Source organism: Callorhinus ursinus, unplaced genomic scaffold (genome assembly GCF_003265705.2).
Source record: "Callorhinus ursinus isolate GAN/ISIS: 27379988/994484 unplaced genomic scaffold, GSC_fseal_2.0 scaffold6, whole genome shotgun sequence".
In the NCBI taxonomy this organism is placed as follows: Eukaryota; Metazoa; Chordata; class Mammalia; order Carnivora; family Otariidae; genus Callorhinus; species Callorhinus ursinus.
Genome location: NW_027397068.1, coordinates 64420919 through 64445755, shown reverse-complemented (window position 1 = coordinate 64445755; position 24837 = coordinate 64420919). Strand labels below are relative to the sequence as shown.

General features: G+C 44.7%; 1 protein-coding gene across 1 annotated transcript in view; it reads right to left on the bottom strand.

The window, feature by feature from the left end:
* Positions 1 to 13979: 13979 nt before the first annotated feature.
* The window catches only part of PPP1R14C (protein phosphatase 1 regulatory inhibitor subunit 14C), an 82657-nt gene continuing 71799 nt past the window's right edge, over positions 13980 to 24837 (bottom strand). Inside the window, exon 4 of the mRNA XM_025861493.2 lies at positions 13980 to 14563. Coding sequence (XP_025717278.1) covers positions 14489 to 14563 — 75 coding nt within the window. The 3' untranslated portion in view covers positions 13980 to 14488. The remainder of the gene's footprint in view (positions 14564 to 24837) is intronic.

Sequence of the window (24837 nt, the reverse complement as noted above, 5' to 3'; positions counted from 1 at the left end):
TCAACGTGGGACAACAAAAAGAGGGTGCTCGGCTTCAGCCGGGATGAACAGAGACGGCGCAGGCCTGAGGTCACCGTGAGTCAGTTCAAGGAGGGAATCAATACGCTGCCACCGGGGCTGTCCTTGCGGTGGCCTGGGGAGGACGGGGGACACAACCCTGCGAGCTTGCTGTCCGCATGAGCGATGTCCCATCAGTCGGGCAATGTCTTAGGAGACCCGTGACCAGGGGAGCAAAGGGGCAGCGTGGCGGCTCCTCCTCAGCCCCCCTCTCCCCCTCCACCCACCCACCCCCCCCCAGTGCACCTGGCCAGCTCCTGTCCCAGGCTACACAGAGCCTGGGTCGGGCGTCTCTAAGCCCCGCTGAGCAGGCCACCGTGTGATTTGAGAGGTGGGGAGGGAACGGCCTGACTTACCCCAGAGCAGGAAATGGGCCTCCAGAGACACGTGTGTGCCCTCTGCACATGAGGCATGCTGTCGCCTGGGAGGAGTGCCACTAGCTGGGGCCTCCCCGGGCGCCAGCAGATGGAGAAAGGGCAGGAGAGGGTGGGGAGTGTGGACTGTGGGGGCCAGCGTCCTGTGCAGGCACGCAGGGGGGCAGGATGCAAGAGTGTGGACAAGCCCGCTGCAGATCTGCTCAACAGCACCTCTCCTGGCTGTGTCTGGGACTCGCTCCAGTTATCTCTGTCTACACAACACAGAGTCTAAACTGCTGCGTTTGCAGAGCTCCTCCGGTCGCCTCTGGTGACTTGCCCTTTCCTCCGGGCCCCGTGCGAAGCAGAGAGCTCAGCAGTCATCACTGGAGTCTTCCCAAAGCCTCCACCCCACTCCCTTCTCTTCCCACATCCTTCACAAAGCCAGATGACACAGCACCTGTAGGGCCACGGGGCCATTTAGCCTTTCCCTGGTCTTCCAGGCTGCCAGGTTTTATCCAGGCCAACAGACTGTCTCTGAGAGCAAAACGCTTTCTTCTCTGATCCAACAGAGCCAACATTCCTCTAATATTGTAATTATAATTTAAAAAGTGTCCGGTGATGGGGGGCGCCTGGGTGGCTCAGTCAGTTAAGCTGACTTGGTTTCAGCGCAGTCATGATCTCAGGGCCATGAGATAGAGCCCCGTGTCAGCCTCCCCGCTGGGTGTGGAGCCTGCTTAAGATTCTCTCTCCCTCTCCCTCTGCCCCTCTTCTCCCCCACATGCTCACCTGAGCATGTTCTCTCTCTCTCAAAGAAAAAAAAAGTGTCCAGTGTGACTGGCGTGAGCTTGTTCAACACCCCACTGCCCACAGCCTGGGATTTCCTCGTTTTCTCAAAGCTCCTTACCATACATACTCATCATAAATATTGATCTCATACTCACCCCCTCAAGACTTGTCATACTTTTATATTTTCAAGACTGTTCTGTGTTAATATTTTCTTTGTCTTCCAGCATTACCTCCATTCCCCATGTGCTCTTCCCCCTAGGTAGTCATAAAAAACAAAAGCCTTACTCATTACGCACCGTTAAGTATGCCAGAGAGTTCAAGCACGTTTATGGCTATGTGTCCAATGGGCACTATCTATCCCATGGTCCGCATGACAGTGTCTGTTCTGGAGCTCCACCTCCTAGAGGCAGGAGACAGTTCCCACACTGCACCCCTGCCCAGGCCACACCTAGGTTTCTGGAAGTAGGATAAGCCTCGTTCTAGAATTCTAGAATTCTATAGAATTCATCAAATGTAATCGATAAACATCTGAGCTCAAGCAAGAAGTTCCATAGTATAAAGAAATGATCAATGTTTGTGCAAGCAGCATGTTGGAAGGGAGGGAGGGAGGGAGGGAGGAAGGGAGGGAATCAGTCAGAAAGGGGAGATGCCAGATTTTGTGCTTCTCCAAAATCACCTTGAGCATTTGATGATATCTAGTAAGTTTAGAGGCATGGATAGCCTCATTCCCAGCAATCCTCAGACCAGGGCCGGACACTGTGCCACCAAGGTGGCCAAATCCAGCTGGCATAGTATGGATGGCCTTCGAGTTGAAAATTGCTTTTACATTTTTACAGGGTTGTACAGAAAGTGGCGGTGGGGAGAGATGAACTGGCAGCACCTGTCAAAAGCTCTGTGGCCCGCAAAGCTTAAAATACATAGGATCTAGCCCTTTCCAGAAAAAGTTTGCTCTGGAGTTTTTCAAACTTTTCTGGTCATCTTAAAACTCCCCTGTGGACATTGTCACACATACAGATCCCCGCCTGGCAAGCCCATCATAGCATTGTTTGGTTTTTTTTTTTTAATGTTTTATTTATTTGTGTGTTTAGAGAAAGCATGCATGCGAGCAGTGGGAGGGGGAGAGGAATAGAGAGAATCTCCAGCAGATCCCTAGCTGAGTGGGGAGCCCCATGAGGGGCTCAATCTCAGGACCCTGAGATCATGACCTGAGCCAAAATCAAGAGTCTGACACTTAACTGACGGAGCCAACCAGGTGCCCCATAGCATTGCTTTTCATCACTAGAAGTCGGAGCTGGCCTACATGCGTGAGCAAATGGACACCTCCCTTAGAATAAATGAAGTGGCCATGAGTATTAAAACAGGAAATTCTCACATGTAAAAAAGCATATTGCAGATAGAGAAATGGAGTATGATACTATTTATATGAAGTTTTAAGTGTGGTAGCATTTATGGAACTTACATAAGTAGTAAAAATATAAAGACATACATGGGAAGGGTAAAGATAAAATCCAGGTTAATAGCTGCCTCTACAAAGGGAAAGGAATGGGTCGGCCAGGGCTTTGATTTTATCTAGAATGACAAGTAGATAAATAGATGATAGCTTGCTATAAACAGAGATCAGTATTCCAATATCATTGCCTAGATTTTTCTGGACACCAGAAAGAGTTCCTTATAGTGATCTTTTAAAAAAAATTACTGTTGATCTTCCTAATAGATATTCCAGGAAGCCAAAGTCTTTTAGGGTTAATATGTGGGTCACATGAAAGGAACTCCACATTTTCTGGTTCCTTTTTCAATGATGAATTTACTGAGTGATGAAGATTTTAGAAATCAACTGGCTTTTTCTGATTTTAGGAAGAAAAGTCAGCAGGGTCCATGCTTGATTAAGGAAGTTCCTCTACCTCTTCTCCCAGAAATCCGTTTACGCCTTGGGCTTTCTGGCTAAAAAAGGGAACATCGCATCTTTCCGGAAAGAGCAGGAAATGCTGGTCAACATCTTCATTAAAAAACTATAGACAGGTGGAGACCAATTCAGGGGAGAGGCAGGACTGATGGCCAGTAGGGTGGTGATGAGCAGGGGGTGGGGAGTTAAGAGAGAGCAGGCTCTGCCCTTCCCTGGCTCACAGCCACGGCTCCCTGGGAGAGAAAAGAATGCAAGCTGAGGCAGCAAGAAGTCCTCCAGAAGACGCTTCCAGAGCCTGAGCTGCCAGAGAGAGGCAAGACCTGTGAATAAAACCTCGAAGCCAGAGGGAGGGCTCTGCTAATTGGAGTATATAATTTAAGAGGTGAACACAGCACAAAGCCCTCGAGGGAATGACTGCGGGTTTTAATTAAAGATGATCTTCCATAAACTTGTCCTTCATTTAAGAAACACTGGCCTGGAGAAATGCTGGGAAAACCAGGTATGCCTCGTTAGATTAATCTCTCCTTCTTTGAACCTCGGATACGGAAGGCCATTTCCCACCTGTAATTTGGCCCACTGGGATGGCTATTGGATCGAGGATTCTTGCTCAACTGCCACCTCCCCACACCAGCCAAATATGACCCCAAGAGGGAGAAATAATACAAATACATTTCAATATTAAAAAGTAGAAAGTCTAATCCACAGACAATGACCAAAAGATGAATTCTTTCAGGTCCTCTAAGCGTCTAACAACAGAATTCGAGAGCTTGAAAAAGCTCAGGTGTTCCAGACTTACTTCTAAAGACACCTCCTCCATTTGACCTTGATGCCTTATCAACGGCCCTGAACTTCCTCTGGCTTCCACACTTGTGGGTTAGCAGAATCAGATGAGCCACGGGAACTGACCAAGAAGGAATAGAGAAGAGGAAGAGCAAGAGTCTTAAGGGTAGTGATCATTATTTTTCAAACTGAAAATGAGCACGCAAAGTGTTCTGAGTAGCTACATGCAGTGTCTTCCTAATTACAGAATAGTAATAAGGCGCTTTTTATATAACAGGCTGATATACGTGTGAAATCAAATCCTGTTATTTTCCTAATTTATAGATAAAGCAAGCAAGGGGCAGGCACCAAAGGCGGCACCAAAAATCACACGGAGAGTAAGCAGCGTACAGGCCTGGTTCCAAGCCTGGTGCTGTTGAGTGAGGGAGTGATAGGCACCAAATCTTTGCAGCTACTCAGGCTTCCAATCTGACGAACATACTACCTTATTTCTACAGCTGTTTATCCAGTGCTGGACCTTTTCGCATTAATCGCTCGTTTGCTCCTTTCTACACCCGGGCAGAATCACTTGCCCTAGGACACCAGGTTGGGTTGTGACAGATCCAAATGTTCTTCTCACTCAAATCAACCTGATGCCCACAGGAAAATCACAATAAAGATTGTACCCTTCCTCACCTACTCCCTTGCCATTTTCTGTCTCACGGCCCCCTTGGGTCTTTTCCTGAACTAGGCCTTTCTCTGCGATATTTGCATCGTGTGAACAAAATATTCCGATCGGCAAACCAGAATCGCGGACTGCTTAATCTAGCAGCCAGGACCTACCTCAATCTATGCTGAGTTTTGCTATTTTTTTATTTTGAATATGGAGAGACACCCATACTTTGTTTGGGGAGGCCTATATCACAAGATGGGAGTCAAAAGACAGGATGGCCCCTACTTCCCTGGCCCACATAACCATCTCACTTGGAATCTCAGTGAGAGCTTAAGCTGGGACAGGGTTTCTCTGTACAACGAGCACATAGTGGTGCGAGCTGGACAGGCAGGGCATGCAGAAGCTGGATGCACGCTGCATGGAGTTACCCAAGATAAACAGTAGAAGGGCCATCTTGCACCTGCTCCAGCCACCACTGCTTTTCTGGAGAAAAAAAATAAACCCCTCCCCCTCTCCCCAATTCTTCACCATGTCTTTAGGGATATAGTTTCAGCCTCTGCACTCTCAGGGTCTGCCCTAACCCTTCCTGCTGGAGCTGGATGCTATTTTTGTCCTGTTTTCTCACATTGCCCACAGGCACACTTTGGGGATCGGGAAACTGGGTTCCAATTGACCATCAGCCTCGTCTCTCGGAGGGAAAATGCCTCTGGCTAAATCTTCTCTGCCAGGGCCTGTTGGAACCTTCCAGATGCTCTGTGCAGTCACCCAGGCCCAGGCACACAGTCCAGGCCTGCGAACCACACTCGGCTGGCCATGGACACAGGTGTGAGGCTCACAGAGGCCCTCGGTGAGGCACCTTGCACGAACGTGTTTTATTCAAACTTTGTTTCCTCACTAAAAGCGAATGTGGTCTCCTTATCAGAAAATACTCAAACGTGGGGCACCTGGGCAGCTTGGTCAGTTAATCATCTGACTCTTGGTTTCAGCTCAGGTCATGATCTCACGGGTTATGGGATCAAGCCCCTCGTCGGGCTCGACGCTCAGCTTGGAGTCTGCTTAAGACTCTCCCTCTCCCTCTGCTCCTCCCCACTGCATGCACTTGCTCTCTCTCTAATAAATAAATAAATAAATCTTTAAAAAAAGAAAGAAAATACTCATACTACAGAAATGTAATCGATGGTAAGTGGTCTCCCCAACACCTACCCCAAGATATTCTTACCCCAAGGTAACTACTGATGACAAAGTATTCTTCCACTTTTCTAAAGGTATATAATCATATGTATATACAGTTTTCATTTTTTTAATTTTTAAAAAGATTTTATTTATTTATTTGACAGAGAGAGACAGCAAGAGAGGGAACACAAGCAGGGGGAGCAGGAGAGGGAGAAGCAGGCTTCCCACCAAGCAAGGAGCCCAATGTGGGGCTCGATCCCAGAACCCTGGGATCATGACCTGATTGGAGGGCAGACGCTTAACGACTGAGCCACCCAGGCTCCCCTGTATACACTGTTTTTAAAAAGTGGGATTACATTAAATCCTACCCTGTAATTTCCTTTTCTCTCTTGGCAACCAACGCCATGTTGGTGTATCTTTCTTCGAAAACCTACATAATGTTTATCGGTAGGCGTGAGTTGGTTTCCCTTTTTCTCTATACCAAAAAACACTAATAAAGAAATTTTACACATATGGTACATTTTTAAAAGTATAACTATTGAATTAAAAATATTAACATTTTATATTTTAATAAATATTTCTAAGTTGCCTTCCTAAAGTGTGGTATCAGTTTATAAAATGCCTATCTTGCTCAGTCTTTTGGCAAAGAGTTTGACCTTCTTTCCGCTTGGCTTCTAAGTGCAAATGGGACATTATGCTGCTCACATCACAGGGTTGCTGTAGGAGATAACTGAAATTCGAATGACATTCAAATGGCCATTGGTGGGGTCCCCATTCCCCCCTTTAACCCTCGACAACCTCACACACCCAGACCCTCCCCCCAATAAGGAATTGGACGAAAGCAAACATGATTACAGTTTAAGGCTCCTACCAGGGGTATGCGCAGGTTAACTTGGGGGAGAATGGGTGTCTGATCGTGGGGTCCCCAGCACTGACATGGTCGGGGGGATTGCAGGATTCGAGAGGAAGGAGGGTTGGGCAAGAGGCCCCCCATGGCTGCTGAAAGCTCACCGACCGCTGCCTGTTGACTCCACCAACTCTACTAACCTAAGCTTTTTCCCAGAAGATTCTTTCTTTTGAAATCCAGAGCTTAGCCTCAGGGCCACCATTTAGGAGGAGGACAGAGGGAGCCACGGCATTATTTAAAAAACCTGATGTGCAGTATAGTGGACCAGCTTCATCCACCTTCTTGAGGAGACAAATCGCTCTGACAACTGCAGGTAATTTAAAAGCTTTTATGGAGCCTTGGGTGGAACCCAGTGAAACTTCCAATCTCGGGCAATTCAATACAAGCATCTGAAAAGTTAGTCATAAAACATCCTTTCCTAATCCACGGCAGACATTAATGTTGACTCTCCCAATGACCAATGAATAACCCTCAAGGACTTTTCACTAAAATTGACAACACAAAAATTATGAGCCCCTTAGTAATGAAATTAGTATCCGTGGGAGACATTGGATTGATTATTGGTTAGGATTTTAAAGCCCCTTCATGTCTGCTTTTTTTTCTCTAGACAGTCATCACCAAATGAACATTAATTTTGATATTTATTGTTGGCAACAAAATGGGAATCCTATCTCTTTCAGGGTTTCTGCCTTCAGGCTCTGGAGCTCATTAGAAATATGGCTTTGTCTGGTCCACAATATGGGTGGATCTGACTCTCAGGTGGTGGAAGGGTGAGCAAGTACGCAGGCAGGGGCCATTTCTGCTGCTCACAAGACGTGTGCAACTGATGTGCGTGCCGTGGCATGAAGAAGTATCTTTAGTATTTCCGCCATACAAAGATCATAAATCACGGACCGGTGCTTTGGATTAAATGAGACCCATGATAAGACACGAGTAAAACAAACAGTTAAGAGCTTCCTTCCTCCTAGAAGGTATAAAATATTTTATGGGATTTAAATTCCCAGCCCCCATATAACACAATAGCTTCTTTCTTTGAACACCTATGAAACAACAAAAGAATGCTCAAAAGAAGTGGTCTGTCAAGGAAGAAGCCCTTGTTCTTACCTTCTTTTCCTCTTTTTTTTCTCCCCAGGGACAAGATGACAAAGTATGGATTTTTCTCCCACCCGTTGCTCTGCCTTGTACGCCAGTATTCACATGCCTGTCTCAGCGAGTTTGTTTGATAACCTAAACAAGATGGCAGCAGGGAGTGGGAGCCGGGGTTAGGGTGAGGAAAGACCTTTCTGCAGGTGCCCTTTCATACCCAGCGCGCGCTGGTTAGGCAACGGCGTCGGCAGCTGAAGCAGACCGTGGAGCTGGGCGTGTTGGAAGTGAATCTACTCCAGAGGCCCGTGATCATGGGAACCCCTGGGCAGAACTCAGCACAGAAGGCAGAAGAGGAAAGGCACCTGGAATCTGCCTCCTAAACAAGCCAGTGTGCTCTCTGCCAGGCAGACCATCACTTGGTCCTGAGGCAGTGCGTCCAGGAGACTCTATCATCCATGGAAGGAATTCGGCAAAGTAGAACATCTGAGTATGAGGTGGGAAGGAAGGAGATTGGGAAATGCGGTCAAGGAGGTCTGAGACCAAGGAGGGGAGGCTGGCCTTACCACCAGCTCTTCTGGGACTCCTGGCAACCCTGGCTTCCTGCAGGGCTATGACCTCCAAAGTTGCAGGCCCTGGTTCTTCACCAGTTCTCAGTATGGATATTTTGAGAACCCAGTGATAGCACAGACCCTCGTCTCCCCAAACTGTTCGTGTCTCTCTGCCACTTTGTGTCCTTCTTTCTGGGGCTCTCTCTGCTGCTGTGTGTGTGGTGCTGTCTCTGTCTGTTCTCTCTCTCTCTCTCTCTCACAAAGTTTCAGAAGTTTTGAGGACCCCCGAAGTCTACATGAACTGTAGCTGTAGGATCACTTAGCTTAAAGATATTGGCAGGGAGTTCTCAGCACACTTGTTTGCAACAGAAAATAAGATTCAGAAGGAAACAAAACAAAACAAAACAAAACTACTATGCATTTTTTTACCCCAAACAGTTTAGGAGGTTTTGTTCAACTTCTAACTCATCACTAATTTCAGAAAGAGGGAGGTCTCTAGGGCTTTGGGGCATTCTGTTAAAGTGAGGCAGGCCTACACTACAGATTGTACATTTTGCCCCCCCCCTCCGCCCCGCCCCATTGGGATTATAGCTAAAAAGAGTCAGGCTCTGTGCTAAGTGCTATAAAATATTTCTTAAAGATAAATTATCTTATTTATCTCCTTATCCATGAGTCGTCAGAAAAGGGGTTTGTCAGTAATGTCCCGTTTTATGAATACAATCAGCTGCAAGGGAGCATTTCCTGCTACTAACAATAAAAAAACCAAATAGTAAATCACTTAGGCTCAAGCGACTTGTGACCCAGAAGGGTGTGTTGGGTTACACTTTCTATGAATCATCCCGCAAACTGACAGAAACCAATCTGGTAGCACCAGATATTCCATGAACTCATTTTCTATTTTTGGTTTCAGAAATGACTGGGCAGACTGGTATACACAGAGAAATGATGGTCACAGACCTGCTGTTGGAGTTGAATTTGGGAACTTCAAAACAACAAGCAATAATGTGCTACCCATATTATTCAGGCCCTGCCTGCTCTCTGCCCTAGAGGGAGAAATGTATTTCCATCTTCCAATACTGACATTAATTAAAGCCAGCAGAAACATGAGAGATCTGTGTAGAATTGTCTCCCAACAACAACCACACTGAATTAAAAATATGTATATAAATGAGATCAAGTCTACATGGCCATGACGTTAAAAGCGCAATTTTCTTTACCCTCATATGCTTGCTAGGGCTCTAGAATCTACCAGAACAAGGTCAGCCCCAAGAAGGCCATCCTGCGGAGTCACTTGAAAATCCTGAAGATGAAGGAAAGCTGTCCCAGAGAAATCTGGGCTTCTTTCTCCACTGGATCCAATGAAAGCACTAGAAAAACAGATTTCTAGGATCTGATTGGTAGTTGCTTTAATATCAGTATTCTCTTGAAATGCTCGTCTGCCCTGTTGTAGTGGGAACACCCACGGAGCCAAGAGAAGTGGTGAATTATCCAGTCTTATAAAAACAACTCATCCCCAGCCAAGATATACCACGATGGCATAAGTGAAACATTTGCGGCACTTGCGTCCAAAAAGGGTGGAAGGAAACCCCGTGAAGTCTGGATAGGTCTCACTCAGAGAGGACTATGAGAAGCCACCCAATTTTTCACAGGCAGATTACAAACACACGGTAAGGGATATCCTGAATCCCAAAGGGAAATAGCACTAGTTCTTAGTAAAAACTCTTTAGGCTTAAAGCAAATTCCAGAAGAGGAAAGCAATGGGAGAGACTACTGGTATTCCTGTCTGTGTCCAGTTTGAAACTGGCTTTTCACAAAGCTCCAGTTACTGAATACATTGAATTCTTTTGGTTTTTTTAGACCACAGACCAGGGGTCCCCCCACCCCAAAGTACTTCCTACCAGGCCTTTTTAGGCCCTTTGTGCCATTAGAGGGCCTTGAGTCTAGTGACCAAAGACAGGGGGAAAGGAGGAGACAGTGGGGTTGGGAGGAGGCTCTCCCTCTTGCAGAGAAGGTTCCTGAGAAGTGGATGGAATCCCTAGGATCTTTGACTCAGAAGCAAAAATGATGTGAGGACAGAGATGTGTCCGTCAGCTGTGGGACCTCCCTTTCTCCAAGCTGTTAGTCACATGAAAGGCTGGCTCAGGGCCCGGGAGTCCGGCTGAGCAATACCGGAAGACTAGCCGAAAGTGGCAGATCCCAGCAGGCTGGGCGGCAGCAGGGCCCACCACAGAACGAAGCCATGGAGCACATTTCTGGCCCCCTCTGGCAGCCTTGCCTGCACCGTGAGGCAGGAAGGGCACATCTCCCAGATGTTATCCCACCTGCTTCTCCGAGCGGTGGGCCAAGTGCCTGGGCCAGACTGGCTGCTCTCGGCAGTGGCTCCTTCGGTCAGTGTCCCTTGAGGACATGGTAGCCAGGGCTCCCAAACAGCTCATGTTCCCAAACCACTGTGTCTTCTTGGAAAGAGCCAACATAATCATGTACGCATCTATTGTTGATAACTGATTCCGCACCGCACACCATTTTTTATGGGGATTTTAGGTAGTAAATGAAAATTAGGTATCTCTGTGTTACAGGAATTGAGAAACACCTTCCTTGAGCTGTTCTTACTCCCAGTTTTGCCTCCTCTGGAAACTGATGGGAGGTACTCCATGCTGAGGCTCCGAGGCCAAGTCCAGGAGCTTTTCGTCAGGGGAGAAGGCAAGAAGAGCCTGGAAATGCGGGTGGGGGGGCGGGGGGGGGGGCAGGAGCACAAAGCCTGGGATCCCCTGTTATCAGGAGTGAGGGAGAACCCATAGGGAGCCGAGGACCCGCTCCAACCACAGAGCCTCCTGCGCCCCACCTCTCAGCTCAGGGGCTCAGCTCACTTTCGAAGCAGCTCCTGGCTTTCATTCCTGTGGGGGGAACTGAGAGCAACCCCTTCTGAGGGGCAGGAAAACCTAATGGTCAAGGGGCTTAGAGTCAGACAGCAGCACTGGGTTTGAATATCAGCTCTGGGACCGCATCTGAGTTTATTTTCTCTTCTATACAATGAGGATAATGCAATCTACCTCCTAAGATTCATGTCAGGATTAAATGAGATCAGGCAGGTAAGCACTCAGCCCAGTGATACCTAAGTGGGGACTATTATTACAGTTGTTATAAATGGATCAAGTTTAAACTTAGATGTCTCAATGCTCACGTGGAGCACCGAACTAGAAGTTAGGTACTTTGGAGTCATTCCCCTAGTGCTGGACCGTAACTCCTCTCCAGCAGAAGAGAAAATGCCAAAGAGTCAATGTGTTAATGCCACAGCTTCCACCTGCTCTGACAGCATCCACATGGTGAGCTGAGGTCAGTGAGGTCAGACTTGTGTGCCAGGCTCCGCGAGAATGATCCAATGGCCCAGTTGGTGCTCAGTCTGGGAGCGTGAAAAAAAATGCCTAAGGTCTGCTCCTCCAAATTCTGATTAAATTGGCCAGGACTTGTGTTTAAAGCTTCCTAGGTGATACAAATGCACCTTCAGGCCTAAGAACCACTATCCCCACCAGAAAGGAAACAGTTGAGTTTTCCTGAAGAATCCTTATCATATTTATTCAGTTGGCAAACATGTATTGATTCCTTTGATGGGCCAGGCTCAGGAGTAGGTGCCTGATTTATAGGACTCGGTCCCAATCTCGAGTATCTTAGAGTCTAAAAGAAGAGACAAACAGGGGAATAGACAGTAATAATATGGCGGGTACATGCTGTGATGGGGTAAATGCTAGAAGCTCTGGACATACTTAGGAAGGGCTGTAGACCAGCTTTCCAGATAGAGCCTGTGCATGGTGAGGGTATTCCAGGCTGAGGCAACAGTTTTTGCAAAGCCTCAGAGGAGAAAATATCTATGTTCCAGAAACCCTAGTTATTCAGTAGGACTGGATGTTAGGGGAAGGCCAAAAGATGAGGCGGGAAAAGCAGGGCCTAATTCCTTGTAAGGAGTTTGGGTTTTGAGTAGGGGATGGAGTGATCTCAGCTGTCTTTCAGAGAGATCATTCCAGCTACTGGGTGGAGAACAGATCAGAGGTAGTAGGTAAGACCGGACATGGGGAAGCCAGTCCCAAGATGGCTGCAGAAATCAAGGCAAGATTTAACAAGGGAGAGATATGAGATGTATTAGCAGAGGAAACAGAGCCTGGTGATTGAGGGTGTGTTGAGGGTAGAGATGGGGAATCAAGGAGGAGATCCCACTCAGGGGAGTCAGGTGATGCCAGGCCCTTGGTGAGGGAAGGAAGAGGGTGTGTTATGTGGCCGGATCAAAGGGCCTCTTGCTTCATCAGCCCATAACCTGAGCTGGTCAGGCCTAATGGAAATCCTACAAATTCAGTATTTTTTATGTGTTTATAGGGTGCATGGCATTCTCGCATAATTGGAATATCTGATTAATTTGAAATTTTCTTGAGAATTTCTATCAGATGGGTAAAAGGGAGTTTTAACTAAATGCAAAGCACATGGCCAGAGAGAGGCCCAAGAGCACATGGCCAGGCAGGACCAAATACACAGAGCTCATTCTCGGTTTCCTTCCCAACCCAGGGATGTGTCCCAGCAACTCTGCTCTCATCAGGACAGAACCAGGATCAAACGCCTGAAAATACCTGGGAAATGAAAAGCTAGATATAAGAGATTGGTACCCCTGTCTGTGGAACATCTCACAAAGTAAAGTTGTCCTTTGAACATGTCTTGCAGTGCAAAGGTGTGAGCAGAGTTGTAAGCAGCTCCATTTATTTGAGTATAGCTTGTAAATAAATCATTGGTAAACATTACAAAATTAAATACATTTTCAAAAGCTTGCCAGTATACATAAAATTCACAAACATAGTTCTTTTAAAAAATAAAATATGTTCAGAGCACCCTTGATATAAAATGTCTGACTCCTGTCCTCTGACAGGGCCGCCTAGAGACGCCTTACAGTAGGTGGGGTTTCTGTGGGGAGGCGGTGGAGGCCTCCTTGGGGAAAGGAAGAGTTTCTACTCTGACCTTTCACCCAGCCCACAGCCGTCTGAATTTTGATCGTTCTCCAAGGAGCTGATATATCACCGGGAGGCGCGGGGCAGGCGCCCCACGCCTAGCTCCAAGCAAGGACACCAGGGTGCGTAATTGGGGCCAAGAGCCAGAATCCTCAGCACATGCCATAGAGAGGAGCCAGAAATGCAATCTCCACCACCGTTCCAAAGCGGCCAGTGCTCCTGTATCAACTTTCTTGAAAGCAGGTGAGCCTTTCTCACCTCTACAGTCTTCAACCCTCAGTTCACCCGCTCTGGTCTAATGCTGCCCAGGCACGGAAGTGACCAGATCTACATCTAAGGAGGAAGATACGTGATTTGCTAACTTCCTTCTGACCTGCTTTCATGGAGAGAGAAGAATACACAGTATTTGGTTGAAAGCAGAGAGTTAATTGCTACACAGTGCTTCCTTTTTCCATTGCAAAACACCACTTGGCATGGGCATTTCTCTAGAAATCTAAACAGTTCTTCAAATGAAGGGTTCATAAAACTTTAAAATACCACGAACGAGGCAAAAAATACATGACCTGGCAAAGCATCCCAATTAATGAAATAATATAAAGTCCATGAATTAAGCCCTTGACCAACTCAACTTTTTGTGGCGTAGCTCATTAAAATAACGGATACACTAAATTCTTTCACTTTGGTGCATAAAGTGAACGCTGAAGGTCAGCAGCAGTCACATGACATGAAGAATATCTAGTGACCTCTTGAAAACCCATGTGCTGTGACCTCCAATTAAAGGACAACCACAAGTTTATTCCATCAATGTGAAATAAAACTCACATCTACATTTTAACTTGGTTGTGTGTAGATATATATATGTACGAGAAATTCGACATCTGAGACAATCGTACAACTTAAGAAAAAGTATTACCAAACTAGTTGTAAGAAAACCATCATCCCTGTATAGTTAGGTCCTAAACCTGCAATTTCTCAAAGAAAATGCTGCCCGGATCAGCCCATTCCTGCATGTCTGCCTGGTTTGATAACCCCTGGTTGGGCTGAAACCAGAGTCGTGATGTTCTTGCTCTTAAAATATTACACTAACAAAAACTCCCAAAACAAAAAAGGAACACTCTTGAATAAATGTCTAATAGACAACCCCCCCCAAAAAAAAGTTTCTCATAAGGGCAAGTATGCTTTAATAAATGTCTTCATGAAGCCCAAATCCCAGGACCCTTCTTCGTCTCTGGGAGAGTTCCATCCTGTGCCAGAATTATACAGTCTTCTTCTGCGGAGGGCTCAGTTTCCTCATGCCTCTTATCCGAGAGAGCAGCTCCTGGATAAATTCCTAGAAGAGATCAGAAGAAGTTAATATGACAGGCTCACTCTACTAAAGTTGGAGATTAAAATCTGCTTGAAGTTAGTAAGGTCAATTACAGTTATCTTGAGTTGATGAGTTTGGTTGGAGGTGTCAACCCCAGTGGCTTCAACAGAGGACATTTTTAAACAAATGAAGGGTGCTTAAACCCCACATCACAATCAATCCTTCTCACTGCTGCTCTCTTTGGGGGAGAAACATAGGCTGCCTTCACTCAGTGACATTAACTATATGGCCTCTGAAGGCACATGTGCTTTAGATCAGCCTTCTCAACCCTCAGTAAACCTTTTATATGAGCATACACGTCACCCAGGGAGCTTGGGGATTCTGATTCAGTAGGGCCCAGGTTGGGGCCAGAAATTCTGCATTTCTAACTGGCCACGAGGTGATGCCCGTGTTAGTCTCTGGACCATGCCTGGAACAGCAAGGCTTGACCAGTGGTTCTCAAATGTAAGTCCTCATCAGAATCACCAGGGGGACTTAGGAAACCACAGACTGCTGGGCCCAAGAATTTCTGATTCAGAAGTTCTGCGGCGGGGCCTGAGAATGTGCCCCGCTGACCAGGTCCCAGGTGACACCTGCTGCTGGCTCCAGGATCATTCTGAGAACCACTGATCTAGACCTCAAAAGGGTCTTTTGACTTTATTGACGGCAAATCAGTTTTCTAAAAAAGCCAGCCACATTTTACATTTACCATTCAGTACATTCAAACACATACCTGAAATAAAAATCTAAAGAATGAACACTTAATATATAGAATACACCCTCTATTTTCTATTCTAATTTCATTTAAAGGGTAACGCAGAGGGAGATCCACTAAAATGATTTCACATCCTAGTCACAGATGAACACCAAAGACTAAAGAACAATCTAGAATAGTCCCCACGTTATACCAGTTAGGAATCTTTCGTTGTTGCCTTCTGTTTTAAAATACTGGCTACCTAAACAGTCACATTTATTAGATAATAATTACTTTGTCTTCCTCTTTTATATTTGTCACAAAGTAGACAGCCAGACTCTCATCAGCAAGTGGCATCAGTGGGTATGTCAGGAATTTACCGAGAGCAAAAACACTGAGACATCTTCCTCTCCATTTGGCCTTCTGAGAAACCACTCTCAATCTTCCCTGCCCGTCACAGCCCTTGGTCACGAGCCAAGTGACCCCCACAACTACTCTCCAGCTCTAAAACACAATAAGCTGAAACATTTAGTATTTTGTTAGCCACCCAAATTTCTCTGTAATGTTTTTGCTATTACAAAGTAATATACGCTTTTTCTAGACAACTTAGAAAATGCCAGCAACAATGACCCCTCAGAAGGAACCACTAACGTATTTTCTACTATGAAAATGGTTTTTTACCTAATTAAGATCACGCTGAATAAATATGTCCTTTTCTTTAACTTAGCATTATGTCAGAAGCTTTTTCCCACAACCCTAAATAGCCTTCCTAAAAATTAACTTCAATGGTTATACGATCCTTTATTATACAGATATTCTACAATCTGCTTAACTCCTCCCTTATTGGGTATGTGGTTGGTTCCGGACTTTTCAGAATTAGAAACGATGCCCCAATTAACATCTCTGTGCATAAATCTGCAATTTTGATTATTCTCTTTGGAGAGCATATCCAGAAAGGCGTCAGAGGACAAAAACATTTTCATCACCACCATTTCTGACCTTGGGCAGAATGGAACACATATATGAAATAAAATGAGGCCCTGTTTTAACTTTCTGAACACTATTTTATCTAATTTAAAGAATTTTCTAGGATAAAATAAAATGCCAAATTCTCACACTTATACTCAGTTTTCATTTTGTAAAGTTAAATGCATTTCCTATTTCTATACCTCTTGCTATGCGGTTTTGACAATATAATGTGAAACATATAGTTTCAGTTTCATTGTTTTGGAACCTATTACTGAACCTACTGACTCCTGTAGAAAGTTCCAGTATTTGAGTGTAGATCTCCTTTTTTTTTTTTAAGCAAAGGTCAGAATCATAAATCCTATCACTTAGTTAATAACTAGTAATCCTTCTGCACTATTTCTATATTTTTCATAAAGATCATTATAAAAATAAAGATTAAACATCATAAGGAATAATATACTCTAAACTACAGACCTTTCTTCTTCAAGACAAAAGTAGTTTGGTAATTTAAATTCAAATTATCTCAAAAAATCAATCATGATGTGCATTAATCTCAGTGACTAAAAAGTTCAATAAATAACTTGTATTTATAATAAATTAACATCAATGAAACTCCTGAAATTTTACATTAACTAATTTGTGTCTATAAGTTAATATACTGCATTACACATATTTTAAAGTGTTCATTAAATTTGCATAATGAGGTACTCCGCTAACTTAAAAAAAATAGCAAGACCAATACTTATTCCCCATATAGAAACTTGCACAGAAGGATTTTAATGATTACAGATGATTCTCAAAGAAGATTCAAGAATCTCTAATCAAAAATACTTTGATGGCTCTTTTTCCTATTACTCAAAAATTCTCTATGTAAATAACAATATAGCTCATTTATTCCAAAACAGATCACTCAGCCTTGGGTTGCGGACACCAGCTGAGTCAGAGAAAGGCTGCCCCTTTGAGAAAAAGACATCTGATGTGAGACCTGTATTAACAAAGAGAGGCCAGCTCGGAGAAAGTCTGGGGGTCTGGGTCACAGCACATGTGCAAAGGCCCTGCAGAGAAACGAGCAAGGAAGTGGGTGTCCCTGGCACAGAAAGGCCAATACGAGTGGGGCGGGAGCCATGCTGGGGGTGCCAGGGTCAGCTTCCAGGGCCTTGCTGGCCACAGAAATGTGGCCGCGGAGAGAGTATTCTTAAGGCAATGGAAAGCCCCCAGAGGGTTTCAAGGAGGGAAGCAACATCATCTGATTTTGGCTTTTCCAAAGCCCCCTTTGACTGCCATGTGGAGAATGGGTTGTATAAAGACAAGAATGAAAGAGCGGCCAGTTTGGGGCTGTGGCAGGGATCCGGGCAAGGGATGCCCGGCCTTAAAGGTGAGGGAAATCAAAATGGAAATTAAGTGGGATCTGTTTCAGGGGCAGAGCCACTAGACTGTGTTGCTAGACTGAATGGAGGCCTCCAGGAAAACGGGAAGAGGGGACAGGGAAAAGGGGGATTCAGGTCCCATTATGCTGAGATGAGGAAAAACCAGAGGGGGAGACAAAACAGGTTTACAAACCGGGGAGATCTCGGGTAGACAACTGAACATGACTTGGCGCCTTAGCTCATGGCTGAGGTCATAAACCTAGGCATCTCTAGTGCCTAAATCAGCGGCTTTCCACTAAAAAACAAAACTCCTAAAAAACTACGTGCGATCTATACATAGTTACAGCAACCTAGTCCACAGAGAGAAAAGACAGAAACAAAAGTTTCTTGAAAAAAAATATAACTCTTACTATATACGGTATCCCTTGATATTTTACTTTGAAAAAAACTAAAGGTCAAGGTCAGCTCATGGGTTACCACCCATAGTTTGTAAATACAGTGATCTAGACCAAGGCTAAGAGGTGCAGTAGCCCCCAACCACATATATGTAATATATATTTCTATATTCTATAATATAAATGATATAGTGTGACTATTTAAATGTAAATTAATTAAAATAAATACAATTTAAAATTCAACTCCTTACTCATACTAGTCACATTTCAAATAGTCAGTAGCCACACGTGGCTAGTGGCCACCCCAGTAGACATGGGGCCATAGAATATTTCCCTCATTTCAGAAAATTCTATTGGACTGTGCAGGTGGCAACGCTTTGAATCACAAGGCTCGATGAGATAAGCTTGGAGCAAAGTGTAAACAGAGAGGAAAAGAAGGCTGAAGACCAAGGCCAGAGGCCCCCTAGCAAGCAAGGTCTGGGAGAAGCACTGGGGCCAGCAAAGGAAACTGAAATGGAGAAACCAATGAGAAGGGGGGAAAACCCAAGAGAGTGTGCTGTTAAGAAGTCTTCTACTTTTTTAGTTTCTTTCATTCAACATAACTATTTTGAGATTCAGCCACATTGTTGGATTTATTAATAGCTCATTTCTTTTTTTTATTGCTGAGTAGCATTTTGTTATATCGCAGTACCACAGTTTGTTTATCCATTCACCTGTTGATGGAAATTTGGGTTGTTTTCAGTATGGGGCTATTATAAACAAAGCTGCTTAAAATATCCATATAAAACTCTTTGTATGGAACATGCTTCCATTTCTTTTGGGTAAACACCTAAGATTGGAATGGCTGAATTCCTGATCTATTTGTTTGGTTTTCTGGCAATACCAGACTGTCTTCTAAGTATAGGTTTACAAGTCCTAAAATCAGGTAATGTTAGTGTGCCACCTTTGTTGATCTTTTAAAAAAAATATATTGTTTTGGCTATTCTAGGTCCTTTAAGTCTCCTTAAGAGTTTTAGAATCTACTTGTAAATTTCTACAAAACAACAACAACAACAACAAAACCTGCTGGGGTTTTGGTTGAGACTGCAATCTGTAAATCAATTTGTGGAAAAAACAATGAATGTTCTCAGCAACATTTTATAGATCTCAGTGTAAGATATTGCACATCTTTTGTCAGATTTATTCCTAAGTGTTTAATATTGTTGCTCTTATGGTAAGCGGCATATTTTTATTCCAATTTCCAATTGTTGCCAGCCATAGACTTTCATATATTTACCTCATACCCTGCAAGCTTGTTGAACTGACTTGTTAGTTCTATCAGCTTTTTGTAGACATTTACCTTTTGCAGATGTTCTTTCTAGAGTTTAGAAATTTCCCTTCTATTCCTAGTTGGCGAGACTTTTTAATCAGGAATAGAGAGATTGGATTTTGCCAAATGCTTTTTCTGCATCAACTGACATAATTATAGAAAGGGCTTTTTCCTCCTCAGTGACTTACACTGATTGATTTTTGATATTTTGATCCTTCCGTGTGTGTGTGTGTGTGTACTGTTACATTCAATTTGACAAAATTTTCTTTAGAAATTTTGCAGCTATGTTCATGTGGAATAGTTGTCTACATTCCTTATTTTATGATGTCTTCGTCTGGTTTTAGTATCAGAGTAGTGCTGGCCTCACAGAATGAGTTGGGAAGTATTCCCTCCTTTTCAAGTTTCTGGAAGAGTTTGTACAGAGTTGGTATAATTTCTTCCTTAAATTTCTGGTAAAAAATCCCCTGTGAAGCCATCTGGGTCTGGAGTTTTTTTGTTTTGCTTTGTTTGTATTGGCAAGTTGTGTCTTTCAAGGCACTTGTCTATTTCATAGATGTTGTTGAATTTACTGGCATGAGGTTCATAACATCTGTAGAAACTGTAGTGATGTCACCTCTCTCATTCCTGACATTGGTAATTTGTCTCCTGTCTTTATTTCCACTTGGACTGGAAGTTTATCAATTGTATTGTTTATCAATTGTATTGTTCTTTTCAGAGAATGAGCTTTTGTTTCACTGATTTTCTTTATTGATTTTCTGTTTTATATTTCACTGATTTCTGCTTCCATCTTCATTATTTCCTTTCTTCATCTTACTCTGATTTTTTTTTTAGGGTTCATTAGTTTATTTTATAACCTTGTATCAGAATCTCCTTGAAGATTTACTGCCCATATCATTTATAATGATTAAAGGTTTTTGCTTTAAAATAGAGAGCAATATATCTTAAGTTTTAGAAAACTGAAGTTAAACTTTCTAATTTTATAAATGCAATGAAATAACTTATCTTTGACCACCCTACCTCCTTCCTCCTATTCCCTTTCTTTCCATTCTTACTGCACTAATTACCTCATCTATCATTTTTTAAAATTTTTTATTGTTATGTTAATCACCATATATTACATCATTAGTTTTGGATGTAGTGTTCCATGATTCATTGTTTGTGCATAACCCCCAGTGCTCCACGCAGAACGTGCCCTCTTTAATTCCCATCACCAGGCTAACCCATCCCCCCCCCCCCCCCCCCTCTAGAACCCTCAGTTTGTTTTTCAGAGTCCATCGTCTCTCATGGTTGGTCTCCCCCTCCGATTTCCCCCCCTTCATTCTTCCCCTCCTGCTATCTTCTTCTTTTTTTTTTTCTTAACATATATTGCATTATTTGTTTCAGAGGTACAGATCTGTGATTCAACAGTCTTGCACAATTCACAGCACTCGCCATAACACATACCCTCCCCAGTGTCTATCACCCAGCCACCCCATCCCTCCCACACCCCCACCACTCCAGCAACCCTCAGTTTGTTTCCTGAGGTTAAGAATTCCTCATATCAGTAAGGTCATATGACACATGTCTTTCTCTGATTGACTCATTTCGCTCAGCGTAACACCCTTCAGTTCCATTCATGTCGTCGCAAATGGCAAGATCTCATTCCTTTTGATGGCTGCATAATATTCCATTGTGTATATATACCACCTCTTCTTTATCCATTCATCTGTTGACAGACATCTTGGCTCTTTCCACAGTTTGGCTAGTGTGGACATTGCTGCTATAAACATCGGGGTGCACGTACCCCTTTGGATCCCTACATTTGTATCTTTGTGGTAAATACCCACATCTTACTCTGATTTTAATTTGTTCTTCTTTTCCTAGTTCCTAAGGTGAATTCTAAAGCCATTTATTTGAAACCTATTTCCCAATATAGATATTTCATGTTATATATATTCACCTCTAAGCACTGCTTTAGCTGCATCTCACAAATTTTGATATAATGGGTTTTCACTTCATTCATTTCAAAATAGTTCCTAATTTCACATTTGATTCCTTCTTTGGCCCAGGAGTTATTTAGGAATGTGTCATTTAGTTTCCAAATATTTGGGGATTTTCTAGACATCTTTCTGTTACTGATTTCTAACTTAATTCCATTATTCAAAGAACGTACTTTGTATGACTTGAATCTTTTAAAATTTGAGATTTGCTTTGTGGCCCAGAATATGTCTATCTTGATAAATGTTCTGTGTGCATTTATAAAGAAACAGGCTAACTTCAAGCAGACCTTTTACCACTGCATTTATACGGCCTCCTGCCATGTGACTTGTACACATACAGAACACGCCAAAAGAAGGGATGAACAAAGTGGTTCCCCAGATGTAAGTATTTCCACAAGAAAATGATTCCCTAACCACAAAGGACATGAACTTTTGTGATACTCAAAAAAGGGCATTCATGACTCTTTTGACCTTTTAGTCCTCAGCTAAAAGGATGGGTGAGGATGGATGCAAACTCCCTGGTGGATGTGGGTTCTGTATTGGGAGCTGGCTCTGGTCATGCTCAATCTAAAGAAAACAAAGGGAATTAACATTTACTGAAGGCCTTCTCTGTGTAGCCTACTCATACATATTACCATATTTAATCTAATGTAGTTTTATCATCTCCATTTTACAGATGAGAAAAATGGGTGTTCTAGTTCATTATAAGTCATTGTCCAAGGTCACAAAGCGAGTATTTGAATCCAGGTCTCTTGAAGCGAGTTGAGCTCAATAACTAGGTACCAGGCCCCCACCAGACTCTACCCTACTTGCTGGGATGCAGAGGAAGGGAGAGGCCCTGCCTAAGAGGCCCAGGCCAGCAGGGAAGGAAGACAGAGAAATAGGCTCTGTCAACGTAAGACACGAGCCACAGTGCTAAGTGTGTACATGAGTGCCCCATAGGCAGTTGGACGGTGCGCACCGGCCCTGCCCAGCCCCGGCCTGGGACTGTCCCTGCCTCTCCCACTCTGCCTCTCCCCGTGGATGACAGGCTAAAAGAAGGTCATAATTCCAAGACACTTTGAAAGATAAGAAGCTCTGTGTCAATACAAGGAATCTAGAATCCAGCACCACTGCTCTGGGGTGACGGCCCAGCTTCCTCTCCCTCCCCCTCAATCCTTAAAGGTACCCCTTTTATTAGCTGAACATCTCTCTACCCTCTTTTATTAGCTGGTTCCCTAACATTTGAAATAGTATTTCAACGAACTGCCTGAATTTTAAAACGGCAAACAGACATTGCCCTGACCCACCATCTATTTTGTTGGGCCACCTCAGCGGCTCTTGTCCAATGCTCTTCCACATGCTCCCGAGATCCCAGGTCTGCGACTCGGAGAGAGCCCCGCTTCGGGCTGCCGAGGGCCAGGCTGTGCTCAGCCGGGCAGGGCTCCAAACTGCAGCTGGACAGACCACCTCACACAGTGGCCTCTAACAAGATGGGGGCCCTGTGTCCCCAGGACCGTGAACTGTACGGTGACGCAAGAGGCACAGAGACAGAAGATAAAGACCTCGGGTTACAAACATAAGCGGGCCCTTTGAAACAAATGCCTAGAAAGATCTCAGACGGGTTCATTCCTATGTGAAGGGAGTCGCCCTCTGCACATAGAGCAGGAAGCAGTGTGGCCACATGGCTAAGAGATGGACTCGGGAACCAGGGGACTGGGTTCGAATCCTTGTGCACCGCTTAAGGGCTAATTATTTTCTCTATGCCTTAGTTTTCCTCACCATAACCTGAGAGCCCTCACGGTTGGTGTATTTAACAATTTAATGAATGAATAGCGGTGAGGGGCTTGGGAAGGTGCTTGTACCCCAGGGAGCGCCGTGTTCAGTGCTTACTGCCGTCTTCCTCCTCATCGTCGAGACGATGCTGATAAGAATCGTTCCAGTCCGGGCAAATTCTAATCAAGAGCACTAAGGGAAATGTGGCCATCTCCTCCCACCCCCATCCCCCCCCCAACACACACACCAGCACACACAGCCCTGTAGAAACGGTTGGACAACTGAGGCAGATGAGAAGTGGCATCCAGCAATACAGAGGTGCCCAGCTCAGGGGCTGACGTCAGGCTGTGAGCAACACCAGCGTTTCCTGGAAGAAGCCGTCGGTGACCCCAGTCACGCGCGTGTTTCTCCCTCTGTGGCTGTTGGGTCCCCAGCTTCAGGCAACAAGGCTGTCATTGCTGAGAAAAGCCACACTAGCCTCTCTCATCCTGCCCGGGCTGGGGTCTCGGTTCCCACAGCACCTTCCTCCAAGATTCCTGCCTTTGACTGTCCTCCCTGAGGTCAAGGCCACGGCCGCTTCCGCCCCTGCTGAGCCATCGCCACCGCTCGACCCCCTCTCCAAAAAGGCCGTAAAGGAGCATTCGCTCTTCACGTCATGAAGTGTTCAAAATGGACTTGAAAACATGCCTTCAGTGGCATTTCCCAACCACCCAGCTCCCTGTTGCACACACACACGCGCGCACGCATGCACACTCGGAGAGGCACATTCACACACACTCAGACACACATGCTCACACACGTGCAGCAGTAAACATGCCACGTCCCACCTCCTTTAGCTCCTCCTTCTCCTCTGACCCTCTGAGTCTTTGACCAGGGCCTCTATCACACGGCAGGCAAAATCCTTACCCTTCCCTCCACCTAACTATTCTCCCTTAAAACAACAGAAAAACTTGCTTCTTAATAAACATCTTGCAGGGCACCTGGGTGGCTCAGTCGGTTAAGCGTCTGCCTTCGGCTCAGGTCATGATCCCTGGGTCTTGGGATCGAGCCCCGTGTCGGGCTCCCTGCTCAGTGGGGAGCCTGCTTCTCCCTCTGCCTGTCCCTCTCCCTGCTCGTGCTCTCTCTCTCTCTCTCAAATAAATAAATAAAACCTTTTAGAAAAATTAATAAACACCTTTCTAAATGACCCTGGGCCCCTACCCCTGACCTCAGTCCTGGGTACTATTTTTGTATTGGAGAATGCTCTGCATTCACCTTTTCATCCATTAACTCACCTGGGGATGACTCTTTCCCACAGTGTGTACCTTCCTATTTTGTTTGGCATAGTACCATGCTCTCACGGGCGCTGAATTCCTGTCTGGGATTCAGACACAACTCATACTTATTGGGCACCCTCTATGTGACAAGCACTCTGGGCATTTTCATGTACTGTCTCATTTAATCATTGTAACTGTCTTGTAACGTAGGCCCAGAGAAGTTTGTCACACAGCTACTGATGGTCTGACCAAGATTCAAAGCCTACATTTCTATAAAGCCATAAGAAACCTGGACTCATTGCCTGGGAACAGATGGTACAATTCCCTCTCTTTGTAGCACGATATCCGGGGAGGACATCTTTTTTATTAAGCACCCAAGATGGGTAATTTTGGTCTAATTCCAAACCAAACTAAAATGACTTGAAATATGTATGATAAACACAGCAATCCTTTAATGTTTACATATGGGGAAGGGCTGACCAGACATGTAAAGGACTGTGTTTTACAGGTAAGCTCTGGGAATCTTTCTCCAGAG